At 41.0% G+C, this 19,545-nt stretch overlaps 1 protein-coding gene across 2 annotated transcripts; it reads right to left on the minus strand.

The window, feature by feature from the left end:
- Positions 1 to 179: 179 nt before the first annotated feature.
- On the minus strand, positions 180 to 18,261 carry als2b (alsin Rho guanine nucleotide exchange factor ALS2 b). Of its 2 annotated transcripts, none has more exons than XM_083902109.1 (35): positions 18,138 to 18,261; positions 17,676 to 17,749; positions 17,058 to 17,203; positions 16,003 to 16,976; positions 15,515 to 15,881; positions 14,371 to 14,545; positions 14,198 to 14,294; positions 13,673 to 13,750; positions 13,327 to 13,575; positions 12,889 to 13,060; positions 12,602 to 12,791; positions 12,450 to 12,515; positions 12,129 to 12,291; positions 11,670 to 11,801; positions 11,415 to 11,543; positions 11,247 to 11,270; positions 9,050 to 9,120; positions 8,866 to 8,932; positions 8,584 to 8,786; positions 7,674 to 7,739; positions 7,493 to 7,591; positions 7,232 to 7,396; positions 7,020 to 7,131; positions 6,688 to 6,765; positions 6,297 to 6,430; positions 6,044 to 6,208; positions 5,807 to 5,924; positions 5,575 to 5,732; positions 5,029 to 5,145; positions 4,758 to 4,934; positions 4,604 to 4,661; positions 4,198 to 4,259; positions 3,493 to 3,642; positions 3,245 to 3,341; positions 180 to 195 (listed from the first exon to the last, which is right to left on the minus strand). In XM_083902109.1, the coding sequence occupies exons 2-35, from the start codon at positions 17,693 to 17,695 to the stop codon at positions 187 to 189; spliced, it is 5,088 nt and encodes a 1,695-aa protein (XP_083758235.1). In that variant the 5' UTR covers positions 17,696 to 17,749; positions 18,138 to 18,261; the 3' UTR covers positions 180 to 186. The 2 variants fall into 2 exon arrangements, with proteins under 2 accessions (XP_083758235.1, XP_083758234.1); XM_083902108.1 differs by lacking the exon at positions 180 to 195 and adding an exon at positions 320 to 2,778.
- Between the last annotated feature and the right edge of the window lie 1,284 nt (positions 18,262 to 19,545).

The raw sequence follows: 19,545 nt of genomic DNA on the forward strand, positions 1-19,545 counted from the left end.
TAAAGCATGGTTTAACATATCACACCAGCAGTCAAATGACAAACACAGACTTTAAACCAGTTCAAAAAAATAACATGTAGCACATTCATACAAAACTTACTATATGCAATAATAATTGATTTGACTTCAGATTATTTTCCTTCATTGTAAAACCTATTAAATCACAAACTTACCGCATCCCCATCATCAGCAGTCCTGAAAATATAAAACAGAATCAGATTACACAAAAGAGGCAAATTAAACACATTTTAACTACTCGTGCATTAAAACAATGTGAGAGATTTGTTAGCAATGTCCATCAGAGTTTATTGCCCATTTTCCTGTTAACATGATGTAACGTATACACAGGTGGATGCCAGGTCAGTCAACTAAAACAAAACAACCAGGAAATCAACAAGTCATCAGTCATAAACAGGGTTTGAATTATAAACCCACATGTGCATGAATGAAAATTAGCTTCAGTTTACATTAATGACAAAGACTGAACAGTTCGGTTCTGGGTTTAAAACAACACTTCATGTCACAGGAGTCAGTTACAGTATAACAGTCACAATAAATGTCACAATGACCATAAGTGGTCACTGAAAATACTGGGGTGTCCTCCCTTTAAGAGGCAGCAGCAGGACTGGACAACACAATGAAGAGGACCGAAGCAAATAGATAACATAGCTTTTTTTTGTCTTTAGTATTTTGGGGGAAGAATTTCTCCGTTACACAGACAATATTGCTCGACTGTTTTGAGTATCAGGCATGGATGGTCTCGACAGAAACAGGAGCAAATAACCTGCGACAGAACAGCATTATCATGACAAAAAAACATTGATTCCAAAAGACTGGGTCGGGGCCCACAGATGGGTCATGGGAGGGTTTTTTGGGGGGTCCCCAAAATTTGAGTTAAGATTTATGCTTCCCCAAACATTTAATGATATTATATATAGAAAGTTTGGGAAACACTGTACAAACAGTATGACTGAAACCGGGTTTACAATAAGAGACGCTGCATCAGTGGATGAATTATCTGTAAAAACGTTTTAATCCCACCTTTAGTTGTTTAATAGTGTAAAAGAGCACAAATTAGATGTGATTCATTTTCTGTTGTTGGACTTTCAAAAATCCTGCAGCTTCGCAAAATCACACTCGACTCATGAAGAGGCTTCTGATTTGACTGTTAAATCATCATTGGAAACAGAAGCCATGATATAGCAACAACAAACAGGCTCAATCCTCCTCTAAATCCTCTCGAAAGCCATTTTTCATATGCAATACAAAAAAGAAAAAAATCGTTCGTGCTGCATATGGTTTAAAATACAACATTCTATATAAGCAGATACTGAGCAGAGAATTGCCTCACAATTAAAAAAAAAAAATCTGTTTTTTACCCAACAAAAAATTCTACAGCAGTAAAATGGGCCTATAGTATTCCACTTTTTACAGCACAAAACGGATGTAATAGGATGTTAAAATCATGTTAGTTTCATCAAAATTATGTTGGGACTTCAATGAACATAACTTTACATTTTTACAAATTTCAAGGCAATCTTGAACTTTGTGATCATTCACTTTTTTTTTTTTTTATCTTTAACTTGACACTGAAATCATCTCACTAGTAAAAAATGTTTTTACAGATCAAAGAAATTCTATATAAAGACAGTGGTTCTATCCTCTTTTTTGTCGACCAAAGTAGGCAACTTATTAATACTGAAAACTGTCTTGCTTTCACTGCACGTTATCTGGTTATTCCTCAGCCCATAATACAATGAAAAGTGTGCACTCAAATCCAAACAAATCCAACTGTAGCTGTACCTTCAGTATAAAGTTACTGTGATGTAAACTGTTAGCACAGGAGCTTACTCTTCGTTGAGCAACATTATCTCTTTAAATGGAAATCTATAGCAGCTGGTTTGCAGCCAAATACTCTGAAACTCAGTCATTAGCATCAGAGTCAAGTTTCAGTCAAGTCAGTTTACATTTACCCCACTACATGTCATGCTTTACACAATATATATTCGATTGTTTTGCTGTCCAATCCTCTACATGTGAGACAGTTAGAAGTGATTGTGCTGCTGGTGGGTTAACAAGAGTACCAAACCAACCAGTTAAGTCTTCTCCCTTTTAAATCTATTCTCTTGTAAAACTGAAAACCACTAACAGGTTGGTTTAGCATGAGGACTTCTGGTCAACTTTCCCCTGCTGGCTCAGATTATATCCACATAATTAAAAGTGTTATCACAGAGATGTCTTTCCTTGTTAGGTCCTGGTGCCTCATGTAGTCGTCAAATAAGAAAGAAGATTCAGTAAAAAAGAAAAAAAATTATTTCACCAAACTTCGTGCATCAGTAATTAAACAGAAAAAAACAGTTTTTCCATGGTGCAAATTAGGTCCACTTTGTCAGTATCCAGACTGAAAATAAAAACTGAGGACAGACCAGTCACATTGGTTTAAAACAAAAAAAAACAAACAAAAAACAATTTGATTTCAGGATTTCCTACTGTCCTGCTGTGGACATTATTGACCATCATGACCTGTAGATTTGAGACCATTAAAGGTTACTGATAGTGTTTGATCGTGTGTCAGAGTGGACCTTCCGTCTCCATGACAACAGCAGATGGAGCCGTCCGCAGGTTATTCCAATGATCCTTCGTTTTCTATTGGCCACCTCACACATCTGTCATTCTCAAAGCCTGGCTGGGAGGGGGTGGGACAGCAGGTTCCAGATCGCTGATGGAGAAACGCCTCAGCTATGTGATCTTCTCATGCTGGATCTGGTAGTAACAGGCCTGCAGGTGGATGCGTATATTAAATTCATCACTTGGACGGAGGATGTGGACGGAGGTGGATTTTAATAAAAGCTTGAGATGTACTACACGTTCAGAATCAGAATAAGAAGTGCACTTCGATGAAACTCAACAGTAAATGAATAGGTAAAACAGAAAGGACTAATTCCAACATCTTCATAAAAGCTGCTTCAAATTGTTACACTTGATGTAAATGGAGAGAAAGAATCAAAAATCACCTCCACCTTGTTCTCAGTTTTGTGCCATTTCTTCACATGACCATTGATTCTGACAACACACTGTTTAATACTTTCCCCTTTAATGTCACAGTTTCTCAGTCTTCCCAGTTGTTGCCACAACAATCACTAATTTAATGTAGAACAGGAACTTCCATTGTTAGTAGTAAAATATCATTATACGCTTAAGTTTTGGCTACCGGATACGAAACAACAACGTTTGAGTGTGTTACCTTGAGTGTGGTGAACATGATTCCATGCTCTCCATGCTGAACACAGGGATCCATCAGGTCTTCAATTAAGCTGACTTCTGAACCCAGGTTTCTGATACTGAAAAGGAATCATACATTCAGCGTCATAAAAAATATTCCACAATACTGAAAATGATAGTCAAGACTTGCGACTGTGAATAATGCAAAATAAAGTGGTGTGTATATGGTGTAGATTCAGTATGTGTTTATGGGTTTGGTCTGATGCTGACCGAGCTCGCAGCACGACATAGAGGAAGACGGGGAAGAGGTCGTCCATGGACCACAGGAAGTCCTGCTTCAGAAGGGACTGCACCTCCTGTGTGATCTCCTCGAAGGTGAGCTGGATCACCTGCAGCTTGTCAGACGGGGTGAACGTTGTGCTGCAAACACAGAAACCACGGAGACCAGGAGTGGGTGATATTTTCTTTCCAAGGGCCACTTAACATAGATGAAGCAAGCAAACAGCCACAAATAAAAACCCAGCTTATTATGCAACATGTTAAATGTAATCTGAACAAATTATCGAAAACAAAACATCCACATCTGAGATCAAAATAGAGAGCATTACGAAAGATCTCCATTAAGCAGCCATATATGCAGTGGTCAAATAAAGGTCTGGTTGTATTTCACTCAAAACAAAAACTGTTCTGTATTTGCAGTACCTTTGTCAGGGCTCCACAGATTCTGAGCATTGTCTCCATGTATCTCCATAGAAGACATAGCAACTCTCATGCAAAAAATGTCGCTTAGTTAAAAACAAGATATTTCTGATTCTGAGATGCTCATCTTAGCTCAGATTCTGTTATCACAATTGTTAATGTCACTTTCTCATTATCAGGCTTTTGCAGAGCTTGATGATGAGCTGGCATGCAGGGCAGACGGGTCCTTTAGGACCAGGACACTGGACTAAAGCAAAATAGTGTTGGACTTGTTACCTGATCTGCTGCAGAGTTTCTACCGCAGAGGCAAAGCAGGCGTCTTTGGTGCTGGAGAGGACCTGGAGGAGACACACAGGCAAAATGGCTGATCTTTATATGTAAAGGCCAATGATAAATCTCAAAAAGCCTTTGCCTGATTAGATTCAGTGAGCAAACAAGTGTAACCTGTATTCCTACATTTGAAGAGCTTCCCACAGCTATTATGGACCAGTATGACTTACTAGTCATTTTCAGTTTTACTGTTAAGAAGATATTAAGATACAAGGGATTTGGTTTGATTTTTGGTGCAGGACACACACAGAAACACTAGAAATAAAGATTAAAGAAGACAAAGGATTAAAGTAGATTCAATCAAGAAAAATTACAATTACTCCGCAGAACATATACATTACAGTAAACGTACCTGCTGCTTCTCTCCCACTGCAGGGATGGACATGGAAAATGAAACCGGCCAGAACTTTCTGTGGGAGAGGAAGAAAAAGTAGAGGCCGTTTTATCAGGGGTTTACATGCAAACAAATAAAATGAATCTATCAGCGTGACAGTGTGTCAAATTACTGTTGGACGCCCAAGAAGGCAAGTAAGGCGAGGTCAGGCTGCTTGTTGAGGCGAAGGACACAATCCCAGTAGACGCCGTCTTCCTTCTCCTTGTCCAGAGCATAGAGGGTGAAGAGCGGAGGGTAGAGACGAGGCAGCAGGACGGGAAGCAGCAGAGCAGATTTGCTAACCACTTTGCTGAGTGGAAAAAAACACACAGGAGAGTTTAAATATGAGCAGTCAAAATGTGACGACTTACAGCTCCTTAGGGACATAGTAGTGCAGTCTTTACCCAGGTTTGGGTGACTCCAGTGGGGAGTCAGTTGAGTTCAGCTCCTTCTTCTCCTGGAGGTTTGTGGTTGGCTCTGGAATAAGGCCGCCGTCTTCCGGCAGGTCCGGGAATAAAAACCTGCAGAATGGGATGCTTGTTTTTACTTCTTTAAAATAAATCAATATCTGAATGTCAGTCCTCATCACTTGCAGCAAATGTATCATTTCCACAGTTGATTTGATTCATTTGAATCAGGGGCTACAAAATAATGCAGGAAGCACATTATCAGGAAATCATTTTTAAAGCTTGACAATGGTTTGCAGATTAGATTAGTGTGAAATCAATGACATTGTGTTTTGGTGGTGTGGTTGGTGTTTCAGAAAACTGTGATGACTATTTTTTAATGTTTCTGGTGACTAAACAGTAATTGCCTTAAAACCTGTTGAGGTCTCTAGCAATTTATGAAGTCAAATTTGAACATCTGTTCATTGAAACGGCGAATAAACCCTTCTTTACATGTTTCATCCATTAAAAGTGGAGTTGGGTGCTGTAGTGTTTGCAAGGTACCTGACGATTTTGAAAATGCGGTTGAGATATGACTTGATCTCATTAACAGCCTGTGGCAGGAGTCGTCGGTTGGCGCCAACGCCGACGTAGGTCATCCTGTAAACGGCTACCAGGGTCTCCACCAGTCGGCCCAGTGGGTGGAGAGGGGTGTCACATGCCTGAGGGAGGGAATGTTTTTAATATCAATGTGAATAATTAATATGTTATTAATGGAAATGAGGAGTGCTTTTACCTTGATAAGGTAGAGGCGAATGGTGTGATATCGTTCCAGATTGATGGGACCCATGTGGTGTGGGATGACCTCCAGACTCTCCAGGGTTCTGCTGTGAGTCATAGAAAACGTCTCTGGACTAAAAAAACACACATTAATTAGCAGTTAGAAAAACATTTGGTGATACATCCGGAGAAACCAAATATTCATCACACTTTTTGCCAGTATTGCAGACACTGTACGCCATCTGGTTTGTACCTGTCCTGGATCTGTCTGCGGCTGGTGGTGAGGGCCACAGCAATGTTTTCCCATGCCTTTGCGTTTTCTCCTTGTCCTGGCGCGTCGCAGCCCAGCTGACTCCAGCATTCCTTAAACACTGCCTGCCACTTTTCCTCTGCCCGTACACACAGGCGCCCAAGCTTACTGCGACATCGAAAACCAAAACACACACAAAATATATGAAGTCGGTGTTTTTTCCCACAATGGTTAATTTAAAATTCCATCAACTTACACAATGTGGGTCTTGTCCTTGTCGGTGTCAAAAAGGTGGGGTTTAAAGTAGGAACCCGTCACCTTTAGACCTGAGCCCCATTCGCCACCAAAAGAGCCCTCCAGGTAATCACCATTCGCCATGGTCAGCACACCCTGAGGAACATTAGACAACACTAATGTAACACTAATACTTTTCCACTATATTAACCAAATGTGTAATACCCAAAACATTTTTTACTACTGTAGGTGCACACTGAAACTTTTAAGTACGGATCTATTCTAAAGTCAATTTGTTAGAATTACAACCATATTTACCACTTCATTTTCATTTAAAAATACTTTAAAAACACCTAGCCTAAATTAATCACACATCTACTGTATGATAATGTTTTTTTAATGCTCGTTGTCACCTTTCCATTCAGGGTCCAGTCATCAGAGAATTCTCCTTCATATGTTGTGTCGTCCTCTGACAGAAGGATCCCAGTTCCCTACAAACAAGCAAATTCCATTAATTTCGTCTCCTGCTTTTCCTTCACATCATAATAATAGAGAAAATAAAGATTTTCTGATGCCGTAGAAAGTTTATTATTATCACGATTCAAATTTAAATAAAGTGAGAATAAATGTTTTTTTTACTTCTTTCACGGTCTGAATTTATGATCAATAACATATATAACATAACGTATCCAAGAGTTTCTGGAGATTTTTATGAAGAAGAGAGAAGAAAACGATCATTTCTCACCATCATCTTATTATCTTTGAAGGTGCCTTCATAGTACAAACCAAACTGGGTGACGACGACACCAGTGCCCAGTCGCAGGTTGTCCTGCCACATTCCCATGTACTTTTCTCCTCTGACAAACCCAACAGACAAAGAGCTTTAACTCGCAGAAAACGCATACATGTTTACTGGCTCATTCACACCACTTTACACTCTTTTGCACATGAGCGTACTTTGTTATATCATCAAACACTCCATAGCCAGTCTTCTTGTCCTGCAGCCACTGTCCGATGAAGACACTGGGGGAGCAAGTGTTGAGCTTGCCGTTGCGTAGCATGCCATGGCCATGTCGCATGCCATCCTGGAAAGATCCATCATAAACTTCACCGCTGGCATACCTGCAGACAATCAGACTTCTCATTTCAGCATTTTTCTATTGATCAACTAATTTCTCCTCGACTAAAATGCTCATTTGTGAGTCAGATATTTGTCACCTGTATGTCCCCAGGCCATGCATCTTGCCATCTTTCCATTGACCTTGATGCTGATCATTCTTGTTGAGTGTTTTGTTCGGAGCAACAAATTCACCGAAGCTACACAAACACATGAGAGGTTAATGAAGAAACAGAAGCATTCAAATCACTGTTGAAAACAATCCTGACGCTTAGCACTTACCCGTCTTCATGTCCATTTTTGAACTCCCCTGTGTAAATTCGCCCATCAGGCCATTTTAACACTCCTCTGAAAAACATAGTTCATCCCAGTCACAATTTATATTGACCTCAATATTTAAAACAAAGCTTTATTTCCATGCAGACCAACAGTGTGTGTCCTACTGATGGGACAATACATGATACCATCGCACATCATGATAGCACTCACAATAAGTGGATAATGATTAATTATCGGTATTATCATTTCACACGAGTGACTTATTAATGCGATATAACATGTCAACATATACAGTAGTCCTAAGGTTTAATTTTGAAGTATCATAAGGGAAAACATGTATCTTATCATTTTCAATATAGGCTTTTATTTCAGCAGAAACCTGTGAGTAAGTATTTGCCGTTATTTGTGTGAGAGACTTCCAGTTTGGAGTTTTTGGACAGCAGTTGTGTAGCTTAACACTGCAGACAGGACAACAACTTTGATGGATATTGTCGCTTCAAGACAACAGGTATCGTGTGTAGTCAGTTGTTGAAGAGAAAGTCTTTAATGGAATGGGAACATTTTGATAATCAGCAGCAAATAAGACAGGAATGTGGATCCAAAGCCCTGAATAAACATTTTTCCTTCCCCCAACAAATAAGGGAAAATCACTGTGGCTAAAAGACTTAAAGACTTTTGAAGAAGCCACTGAAGCATCTCTGTCTGAAAGCAGACTCACACTGTTCACAGATACGAGGAGAAAACGAATACCAGAAGTGGCATACATTGACAGCAAGTGGGACCCTTTGTTATTTCCAGTTTTTTGTAATAATAATAATAACAATATTACCACGATTTTTAACACTCCTTACAAAAGGATTGCGAGAATCGCAAGGATAATCATGACAGGAAATCATTTCATGCCTGGTCCTACCTGCCATTGGGTTTGCCAGAGAGCCAGCGTCCTTCGTATGTGGCCTCTTTCAGACGTCCTTCCTTATAAAAAGTGTAGGCGGCCGTCCTAGAGACTGGGGGTTCTGACTTCTGCCCCGACCCTGAGCCCACTGATGTCGTATCCTGCCCAGCTCCAATCAGCACCTGGTCCACTGCATGGTTGATGGAGCGAAGCCACTTAGCCTGGAAACAAAGTCACACGGAAGTTTGAGATCCACTCAAAACAAAGATCGTTTTAAGGTGAGCATTAAAGATGATTTACCTTCTCCATGACCGAGGAGGCCAGTAAGGTGAACGTTTCCTCCGGTGTGATCACTTTTAAACCGTATCTGCACACACGTTACATGAAAAGATTAGTATTTTGTGTGTGATGACTCATTTAAGGCCGAAATGAATCCCCAAATGAAGTTTTCCCAAGTGGACGAATGGCAACGACTGAAACTCACGTGCCAGTGTTCTCCTCTGGGATGGGCTCCACCCACAGTGTGGCCAAATGGAAGATGTGATGGGTGGAGAACTGAAATGGAAAGGGGAAGGGATGGAGGGAGGAAAATAGGGGCATATCAAAGAGAAGCCTTCATTGATGTGAATGAGCATTAATAGGTGTAACCAATCTGATCTTAGTGAACAAACAAAAAACTGCTTACAAAAACTCAGACGCAGCAAATTAAATACAAACTGTACTTGGAAATTATGGATCTGGTTTCTGCTTCACAGCTAAAACTAAGTGAAGGAGCAACCAATGTGTTCCATATGATAGGGAAGACACAGGCCCAGCAGAGGAATTTTAATTTACAACAAACTATACATTTTGTATTTAGCTAAATTAATCTCCATATACACATCAGTATGTATTAGAATGTGTACAAGACATGTACACATACTAATCACTTGATGTCAGGTAATATGCTGGGCTTTAGTGGAAAAACAGAAGAAAATAAAAAGCAACAACTCATTAGCTCTATTCCCAATACTGATGTGCTGTATCACATACAGCTGTTATATTCCTATTCATCCACTTTAAATATATATATAATTTCATTAATGTTTCATTATGTTTGAAAAATCCTGGGTCAGTCATGCATGACTGCTACTCATTCATACAATTGTATAGGTTTTATATAATAAGACGGATGATTTAACTTTCTTTAATTTTAACCTAAAGAACAGAACTTATTCAAAGAGCCATAAGAGTGGGACAAAGCAGGAGGAGACACACATGTTAGTAGAGGAGGTAGGGTGACTAAAATATTCAGAAGCACAGGATGCAGACCAGAAATGAACAGGGAGGAGCAGAAAGTAGAGAAAATGAGAGACAAACAGGGGGAGGTGAACTACAAGGTGCTGGTACTTATGTCTTTGCATTTAAAAAGGACACAGAAGATATTTAAACTAAAGCGGACATCTTCTCCTTTTAATTTTTATATGGTTTCACATGGGATTCCACAATAACCAATGCTTTACCAGAGAAACAGAAAATTTGATGGTGCGAAAAAAGCAATTTATTATAGGTTCCTATAGATTTTAGAAACCCAAAAACACTGAGCTTTGATTTTTTCAAGTTCATCCTCCCGTGCAGTCTCCCACAGGAGGCAGTATATTGCGAAGCCATTGTTATTTACAGTCAAGCTTTGTGTTTTATGTCCATAAAATTAAGAGCAGGAAAAGCAAACCAAAATAAATTCAGAAGCATGAAACTGTGAAGCCCACTGAGACAAACGTGTGATTTGAGGTTAGGAGATGACTGCTCAATTATGTGGTCTATTATCATTCCATAGTCCCTGAATGTGAGTGAGATCATGATGTTCCTTAGCCCATACTGGATGAATCCAAACTAAATACAATTTCTGTTTATGACAGACTTTTGAAGCTACTTGATTTGTTGAGAACTAAAGTAACATGCATTAACAACACATAACATTATAATTACCCGCCGATGTTGATTCATGAAATAATTGTTATTATTCATAAAAATGCACAATTTTGTTCTCAGAAATCTTAAGTCAATTGTTCCGGTTACATTTTTTTTATGTACTTAATATTTAACTCAAAAACAATTTTTTTTATTAAATACATAGTGCACTGCACTGCAGACACAAAATGCAAACAGGAGAGACAGACCACATCAACATGGGTGTTGCTCAATAAATATGTAAGTTAAGCAACTTTGTGTACATCATTTCATGTATCAGCCATCAGCTGTCCTCATTTTTAGAAAGGAAATAAAAACAATTTTGGTCAACCACGTTTTATCATTCACCTTCCCTTAGACATAAAACAATATCCAAAAATTAAAATTGTAATAATAATGAAATACTAGTACAGTCCTTATAACTAGAGGACGACTAATATGTTTTTATAACTAGAGGACGACTAATATGTTTTTTTTTTATACGTCCAATGCCGCTTTTTAGCGATCAAGACAGCCAATGGCTGATAACGATGCTGATTTTTTGGCCAATATATTTAGACATATTAGAAAATTATTCCAAAAAAATTGCTTAATTTCAGTAACGATTTACTGAACAACACTTACAACAATCATTAAAATGCACACAAACACACACACAACAGGAAGATGAAGATGAAGAGAAAAAGAAGGACAAGGCAAGAGCTGACATTTGCTTCCGATTGTATACTTACAAGATTTTTATAAGGTGCCACGCCCTGACAGCACGAAGGCAAGCACACACAAATTCTTGAAATACACCAGGTTAAAGTGTCTCAAAAATGGTGTGCCAAAAAAACCCAAAAAACAACATGGACAGAGGTGAATGTGTGTGAGTGTGTGTGTGTGTGTGCAGGGCTGACCTGTGCGTGGATTAAAGTGTCAGTGAAAAGGATGAACCAGTTGACGGAGAACCTGCCGGCATTCTGCAGGGTCAGAGCCTTGTTGCTGCTCTCACAGATCAGTCTACGCTGAGGTTTCCTGAGAGAATCCTGAGGACACACAGTGGCACCATTCAGCCATAAAGAACATCCCATGACACCTCGAGGACTCTGCGGTATCAATGACATGCAGTCGTTATAAAGAGCATGCACACACACAAACTCAGCGACACTTACCGTCATTTTCCCAGGGAAGCTCTTCCAGAAGTGAAATGTGTACTCAGTCTCTTTTCTTTTTCTCTTCAACTGGAGAGACAAAGCTTCAAACCTGGAGCAGCTGTCCTGTAGCTTCTGGTAATCATTGGAGCACTGACAATGCAGAGGAAAAATTCACCATGAAAAAAACTGTATAATCTGGGTTTTTTGATATAGCAGATTAATCAGATCATGAAAAATGTTCATACATGATGACAATTTTAATAGTAATGCTGCTATAAAGATAATATGCATGTTCAAGATTAAATCGATTCCAACTGTTTAATATATTTTTAAGATTATTAAGAAAAGAAAAAAAAACATGAAATAGTTGATCTCTATTCTCTATTCTTAAAATAAAAACCAAGTAGCCTGCCATGATGAAGCTGAACTAATGCATCATCCTTTCTATGTGTGATGGTCAATTGTCTTTTCACCTACCACTTCAAAGCAGGTGGCCAGTTTGAGCAGTAGCCGGCCGTACTCATGAATGTGGCGAGCTGGGAGGTAGAACAGCGCCAGCAGGAGGTCGGCCATGGTTGGGTTCTCCTCGCTGCACTCAGACAGCCTCTGCAGCAGCTCTGGACTCTTCCCAAAGAAATCTCTTCAATAGAAATCATCACAAGTCATGGAAAAATCCAAGTCACTACTGTTTTTTGTTTTTTTTACATTTAGCCGAGTTGTCTGTCACTGTTCGTCTGGTTTGTGTTTCTGAATGTTGCAATACATGTAATGTAGTTCTGATGATTGGTATGAACTCACAGTGAAGGCTTGGTCAGAGCCTGGGCTCCTCCCATCACCTGGAAGTTACCCAGAGAACTGCAGTACCTTAACAGGGAAAAAGAAAGTGATTATCTGGGTTACTGATCTGTTGTTTTGAAAGTTTTGTTAAGATAGCAGCAGTGAAGACATACTCGTTGTAAGAGTCGAGAAAGATGGCGGTGTGGTCAAGCATGAGCAGACTTTTTACATCTCGCCCACGACGCAGGTTGGCTGTGAGGCTGGCAGCGTGCTGCCCAGTCAGATGACACAGGAGGTTGAAACGTCCTGCAAGAGTCTGCAGGAGCTCGAAGATCACAGGGCCGAGAGTCGAGCTCAGAGTCTCTGAAAGAAATAGAGGAAATTAAAGCAAAGCTTCAGGGAACATTTGGAACATTCTCTCTGGTCCTCAGTGTTTTTTTAGCCTTCCTGTCACTCTTACCCAGCTCCAGCAGGGGACGTATTATATGTGTTTTGATGTTACACAGCTTGCAGTAGAACTTCCTTTCGGCTGCTGCTAGCTCATGAAGGCTGGCTATGAAGCCCATCACATTCTTGTCCGAGAGCGCCACACATCTCCGACCACCCGCAAACACACTGCTGACATAACCCAGCTGGAGAAAATGTGAATGTGAATTTATGTCATATTTCAAAAGTAACTTTATGCTGTTAAATGGAGTGAAGCAGCAGTTTACTATACATAGCTCAACTTATGTTATGCCATGAACAAAATATTGAAAACTAGATCCGACTGTGACTCAAAAATGTAATCAAATTATAACAAGAACGTTTGTCAATCTTAAAGCTGCAGTGCAGTGTAAATACCTTACATTTGTTCCTGTCATTATAAATCTGCAAAGAGAAAGTGCCAGTAACTTACATTCATGCAAAAGGGAAGTAGTACAGGTTGCGGTGTGTAGCCCCCTGTGCGCTCCTGCTCCTTCTCATTGCCTTCTTCCTGATCATAAACCTCCCTGGACTCCTCCACCTCCTCTTCCACATCTTCCTCCCCTTCTTTCACCTGCTGTCCACTGTAATAAATGATGGGCTGAATGCAGTCACCGTCAGCGAGGAGGACGGTGTGTTTCTCTCCGGCGCTCACATCCCACACCCGGATGCCTTCTGACAGCTGGATGAGGAGACAAAATAGTTAAAATGATGGAAAATACAGAGACATCGAGGTTTTATTTGAATGAAGATTATTGTAGAGGAGGAGGCTCCTTCACCTTTGCAAGACGGGGAACTGTGCTGGGTGAGTCCATGTGTCCGAGCTGACCGGAACTGTTGCTGCCCCATGAAAACACCTGGAAGAAAACTTCATATGACTCATACTGTATCACACTGTAATGTAGCTGTGAGAAGATTTTATGGGTTTTTCTGATGTAGTTGTCATTATGAGCAGAGGAGGCGGCTGATGTATAAACAGAGAATATTGATAATCACAACCTCAGTACATGAGACCACCAAGATTTATAGAATATAGTTATGTGATAAGTGATGTTCTGTACTTGTATTGTAATTTAATAGTATTGAAAGAGTTGGGTTATAAATAATACACTCAGGCTGTTTCTCTGAGCTTATGATATTATATTGTTTATTAAATACCATTAATATCACAATATTTCACTAAATGCCTCAATATAAGTGCCTTTAAAACCTTTAAAAGACATTGCAGCTGCCATATCAGGATATGATGATGTCCAAAATGTTAGATGATAGCTTGTCTTATGTCAAGATATTGATATAATGACCTGAGACTGAGCGGTCAGAGCGACGGAATGTTGAGCACCAGCAGCCACTCGCACCACCTCCTTACTGTTCAGACTCTTGATGCACGCTGGTTGTAATCTGCAAACACAAATATGTGTGGATAATTATTATTTTCCCTTCTTGCATCTGTACTGGTGTCCTTTAATTAACCTACCTGGCCAGATTATCTCCATGTCCCAGCTGTCCCTGCTCGCCATGGCCCCAGCTCCACACCTCTGTCTGCAGGGTGGGCAGCACCTCCTGGACCTCAGGGACTGCTCCTCCCAACGGGGTGAGGGCAACAGCCCGCAACCTCGAGCGACCAGCTTTCCTCAGAAGCCGAGGGGACACTGGAAGCAGAGAAGAAGAAAACTTAATGTGGATTCCATCTTTTCTTCAGCTTGGAAAGATGCATGCACAGGCACAGGACTGAGTGGTGAGGAAATAAAAATCAGATCGTGTCTAGCCAATACCACAGAAAGAAAGTACAGATAATATGTGAGGGTGACACAGTCAATGAAATGAGGAAGTGTTTTCAAGATAGGCTGAAATCAACGTCACAGGAAGTGTGTAAAGAATGAACTCTGGGAGTAAAGTTCAAAATAAATCAATGAATGTTTTCAAAAACACACTGGGACACACAGACCAAATCACATTAGCCAGCTAATGTAAAAGCACATGCTGTTACACAGCAAACGCAGAGGGGAAAGTCTGCAGGCTGCAAACAGAACAAAGGCTGATCAGTGAGAAAAGAAGAGATCAACTTGTTTTCTTCTTCAAGGACAACTTTGTAAGAAAGACCATTTTCTGGAGAATACTAAATGCCACGTGTGTATTTAAATCTTTAAAAACAAACACTTTTAATGAGGTTCAACTTGTATCACATTTGAAACTAAGAGTTTTGTGACAGGTTTCCTTCTGCAATATGTGCATAATGCATTACTTTTATCGAAAATACTGTATATTAATGCTCTGCAGTGTAGTCATGAAATGTAAACTATTTGTATTATTTGTACTCATTCAACAGTTTTATTTTATCAGATGGAGGGAAAAAAGAAAACTGGCAAAATATATAGACTGAAATTCTGCATAAATTGGCCATAAGTTGCCTTGATTTCTAAAACTTGGCATCTACCATAGCAAAAACGCATATTGGTCAACCTCTTGTCTGCATACAAGATACAGTACACTTAGCTGTGAACAAATCATGCCACAGTGACAAACCTTTGCAGTTCTCACATGGTGGATGGGATGAAGAAGCCTGGGGCACAGAAACAACCACACCAACATCGAAGTACACATGCGCAAGTCATACTTACGCAGCTGGGTATAGGAGGATGATAAGAGGTGAACAGCGTATCTACCCTGTGACAAGAGTCCTGGTAGTGAGAGGCGGCGCCGCACACTCTCAGCCTCCTCCTCGCGTATGTCTCCAGTGCTGCAGCTCTTCTTGCCCTGCATGGAGTCATCCTTGCGAACACGGTCGGCGCCGTTATCCCCCGCTTCTGGAAGAGTACCAGTAAGACCTGCTGGCCTCGACACCCCTGAAGGCAGGTAGTTCATCATCTTCTTCAGGGACAGGGCCTCATAGGTGGAGGCAACACGTTCGCCCACTGCGGAGGCACAAGTGGCCACCAGATTGTTGAGCGTGGCACTCGAGGTGGCAGCAAACTCTCCTGCTGACGGCTGGTGGAGAAACAGAAGAAACAGGTTTAAACAAAACAATGTCAAAATGATCGTTAACAGAGGAGAAGAAAACATGTTGGTATTTATTTATTTTTCACTATTATTGTGCAGTAAATCTCACCAGCAGACTGTGCAGTCCTCCAGCAGTAGTCTTTGCTTCTGTCTGTGTGTTGTCTGACAGTTTCTTCAGGTAGTCTTTGACAGCCTGCTCGTCTGGATAGAGTGAACTCTTAACCAATAATGCGTTACCACTAGCACTCTGGCTCTGAGCCGTGTGGTCGGAGTCTGAGCATGGCAGCACTCCGTTGGCCACAGCTAATCCTCCTATCTCCGTGTCCTGGATGGAGGCAGGGTCAGAGGGGTCAGCACTGACAGAAAGTGCAGGAGACTCAGAGTTCAAAGTGGATGTCTGGGAGGGGAGGACTGGCTCAGATGGGGATGTTTTAAGTCTATGGGCTTGGTCAGGTGCCTCCAGCTTACCCTCAGTTAGCTCACCACCAGGTGGGCAGTAGTGATTGTCAGAGATGATGACGTGATCCTCTTTGTCTGTCATGGTATACAGCAGCTGGTTACACTGTCTGCATTTGTCCACAGGGGGCCTGTGGATGTCCTGGGGACTCAGACAACGCACCAGAGCCAGGCTGTGTGAAGCCCCACAGGCCACCTGAAGTACATACCTCCCTGCTAAGTGTTCAACCTTCTGTGGTTTCCACACAGGGAAGGTGGCAGTGCTGAGGCCCAGCTGGCAGCCGCTGCCCCAGGCCCACACCTCCCTCTGGACAGACAGTGCAAGGGTGTGCTGCCCCCCGCAGGCCAGCTCCAACACAGGCACTGTCTGCGAAGGACTGGTGTCCAAGTCCAACAGAGCCACTGGAGTTGGGTTAGAGACAGAGCTAAGGCCTGACAGGCCGCATTGCCCCGCCCCATTGTCCCCCCACATATGAACACCACCATCTTCTGTCACTGCCCCACTGTGGAAATTTCCTGCTGCAACAGCGACCACACGCTGCCCACTGAGAGCAGTCTCCAGAGCAGGACCTCCTGGGACATGGCTCTGCTTCCACAGCAGCTCTCCAAAACTGTAAACTTGTCCTCCTGAAACAAAACGAATACAACACAAATATTAAATAACCAAACCAATATGGGTTGATGAGTAATGCTTTAGTCAAGTTTTACCTTCCACTAGCAGAACTCCATGTCGGGTGCCCAAAGCGACTTGAAGGACTGGTCGAGGTAGGAGCAACCTCTCAGGGGTGACGCTGCAGGAGTAGCCCTTCCAGATATGGAGCAAACCTCGCTCTCCTCCATCTACATCCCCAGAGCTGAGACAAACATCTCTGGGAATCATTATGGCTCCGATAATAGTGCATCATATACCATGTATCATAAGATATACCAGACGCTCCAGTCAAACTTTTTGCTCGGCAGAAATTTATGGCATATGCAAAGGTTTTTAACATAAACTTGATGCATGCTCAAGCTACCTTGCCTTTTCATATAATTTCAAAGTTCAAAATATATTGGTGCAGGGAACAATTAAACATAATAATAGATTAATAGCATTCAATGCACAGAAAGGGTGTGGGAGGCTGAAAAAAACAGCTGTAAACCGCCTGCAGGTCCTCAGCCCAGCCTTCTCTTCCACTGCCTTAGGCTGTGTTTTATCTAAACAACAGAGGTTTTGTGGTTGAAAGGAAAAAACAGCACAAGCCCCTCAGTAGCTGGTGTCACATGGTGATCACATCTAGGCACACTAGAAGCAACAGTGAAATAATCCTCTTTAGCGAGACCTACCTCTTCCTCTGGGTTTCCATGAGTGAGATTTACTTCTCCATCTGCATGTCACCCTCTCAGGGCTGCTGTCACTCCTGAGAACAGACAGTGAAAACAAACAAAACACACATCATTGTCAGCCCAGAGCTGGAGAACACCTTAACTGTCAATGCAAATAAAGCGTGTTTGCTTATGTTATAGATGGGGGGGAAAAAGTATGAGCCTCATAAAAACTCATAATGAAACCAGTGAAGGTTTCGTTTCCATGTGTTTCACCCAACACACAACATGCCTCGTGAACTAGCTGACAACCAAAACTGACGCATTTGTAAAAAAAAAAAAAAAAACACTGCCAGATGGTGTAAATGATCGACAACGCTGCTAGCTAACACCAGCTAAGCAACCCAGCTAGCTAAGTCAAACCACAGGTGTCACCTCTCAGTTTTCTCATATATAAGTTCATAAAAGCCTCGTCTTTCATACCAGCTGGTTTTCGTCTCTTCGCTCAGTCGCGCAGGCGACCAACACAAACGTCCGTTAGTTTTTAATTGCAGCTAAATGCCTCTGGTTGTCTTTGCTCATCTGCTGCTGTTGACACAGGGAGGAGCGGCTAGCGGCATAGATCGTCTACAAGACAGGAGGTCTGACTTAACGATAGCAATGATGTACATGTCTTAAAGCGATAGTACACCCTAATGACGTCTTTCAATCATCAAAAACTGATGTCGCACCTGATTGTAATTTCTGTATTTTGGGACTCTTTGTGTTCATTTTAGATACTTTTAGGCAAAGTCGGGTAACATGAATGAGAAGCTAATCAAACACAACTCATTGATGCGTGTACACCAATTATACACATTATAAACTACAGTAATGAGACTATAAACAATATCAATTCACCCAGCGAGCCTGTTCAGGTCATGAGTTTATATTGGAGTTAATATTAACTTAAACTCAGAACAACAACAGAGTGAAACCTCCTTCCTCCACTTTCCTTCTAACCTGCTCTCTGTTGTTGTGATACATCCATGAAATCCAAGAAGGCTCAGAATACGCAAAACGCGGACGTGTATTTCAGCGAATTTTATGTAAGTAGAACAATTAGGCAACATAAACATTATTTACATACATTTGACTTTACGCATGTGCTATAACAGACATTTAAATGTATTAATTGTCAGTTGTATTATTATTATTTTTAAAGAGGTATAGAATAGTTCTTGTTAAAATGTGGGTGAATTGACCCTTTACATCGTTTCTAATGCAGTTCATATACTCAGCAGCTGGGTGCAGCAGCATCACACACTTGATCCATTATTCTCAGTGGGTCAAGGAAGACATCACCCAATCATCCATACAATACATCAAGTGTAACACTTTTCTTTCATTATGGAAGCCCATCTCCACCACTTGAAAAGTAGTTATGTGATAGTAAGTCATTTTTATGAGATACTCATAATAATGACTTCCTATTGCATAACTATGGTGTATTATCTCATAATAATGAGATACTTAATTATTTTCTTTTTGAACATTATATTTATTCAGATTTTCCAAACGGGTACAGAGCCATGCAGGACACAGATGCTCATGGACAAGGGGAGTGGCTCACTGTGGAATCTAACTAGGATTTAGAAGCAATTCAGAATTATTTGGTTATTCACCTTTGCGTTTGCAGGCAGTCCAGATGCTGAAAAAAGAAGTGTCAGAAGTGAACTGTTTATGACGTGATTCTTTTCAATGGCAACCCAAACAGGAGTGTCTCTTGAGACCTCCATTGTATAACTTTCCTGCCAGTAGACTAGGGCCCTGAGATTTGCCACCCAGTAATAGTGCAGGAAGCATGGTAGGCTCAAATTGTATAGGTGAATTTTTGATATTCCGTGACCTT

Source organism: Microchirus variegatus, assembly GCF_963457635.1.
Source record: "Microchirus variegatus genome assembly, chromosome: 1".
Taxonomy (NCBI): domain Eukaryota; kingdom Metazoa; phylum Chordata; class Actinopteri; order Pleuronectiformes; family Soleidae; genus Microchirus; species Microchirus variegatus.

Excerpts from the sequence above, each read along its gene's own strand:
- als2b (XM_083902108.1), bottom strand. The coding sequence starts at position 17,695 with ATGGAAACCCAGAGGAAGAG. Across the intron at positions 7,132-7,231 it reads GTGTTTGATGATATAACAAA|AGGAGAAAAGTACATGGGAA; the intron begins GTACGCTCATGT and ends TGGGTTTGTCAG. Across the intron at positions 6,209-6,296 it reads AAGGACAAGACCCACATTGT|TAAGCTTGGGCGCCTGTGTG; the intron begins GTAAGTTGATGG and ends TCGATGTCGCAG.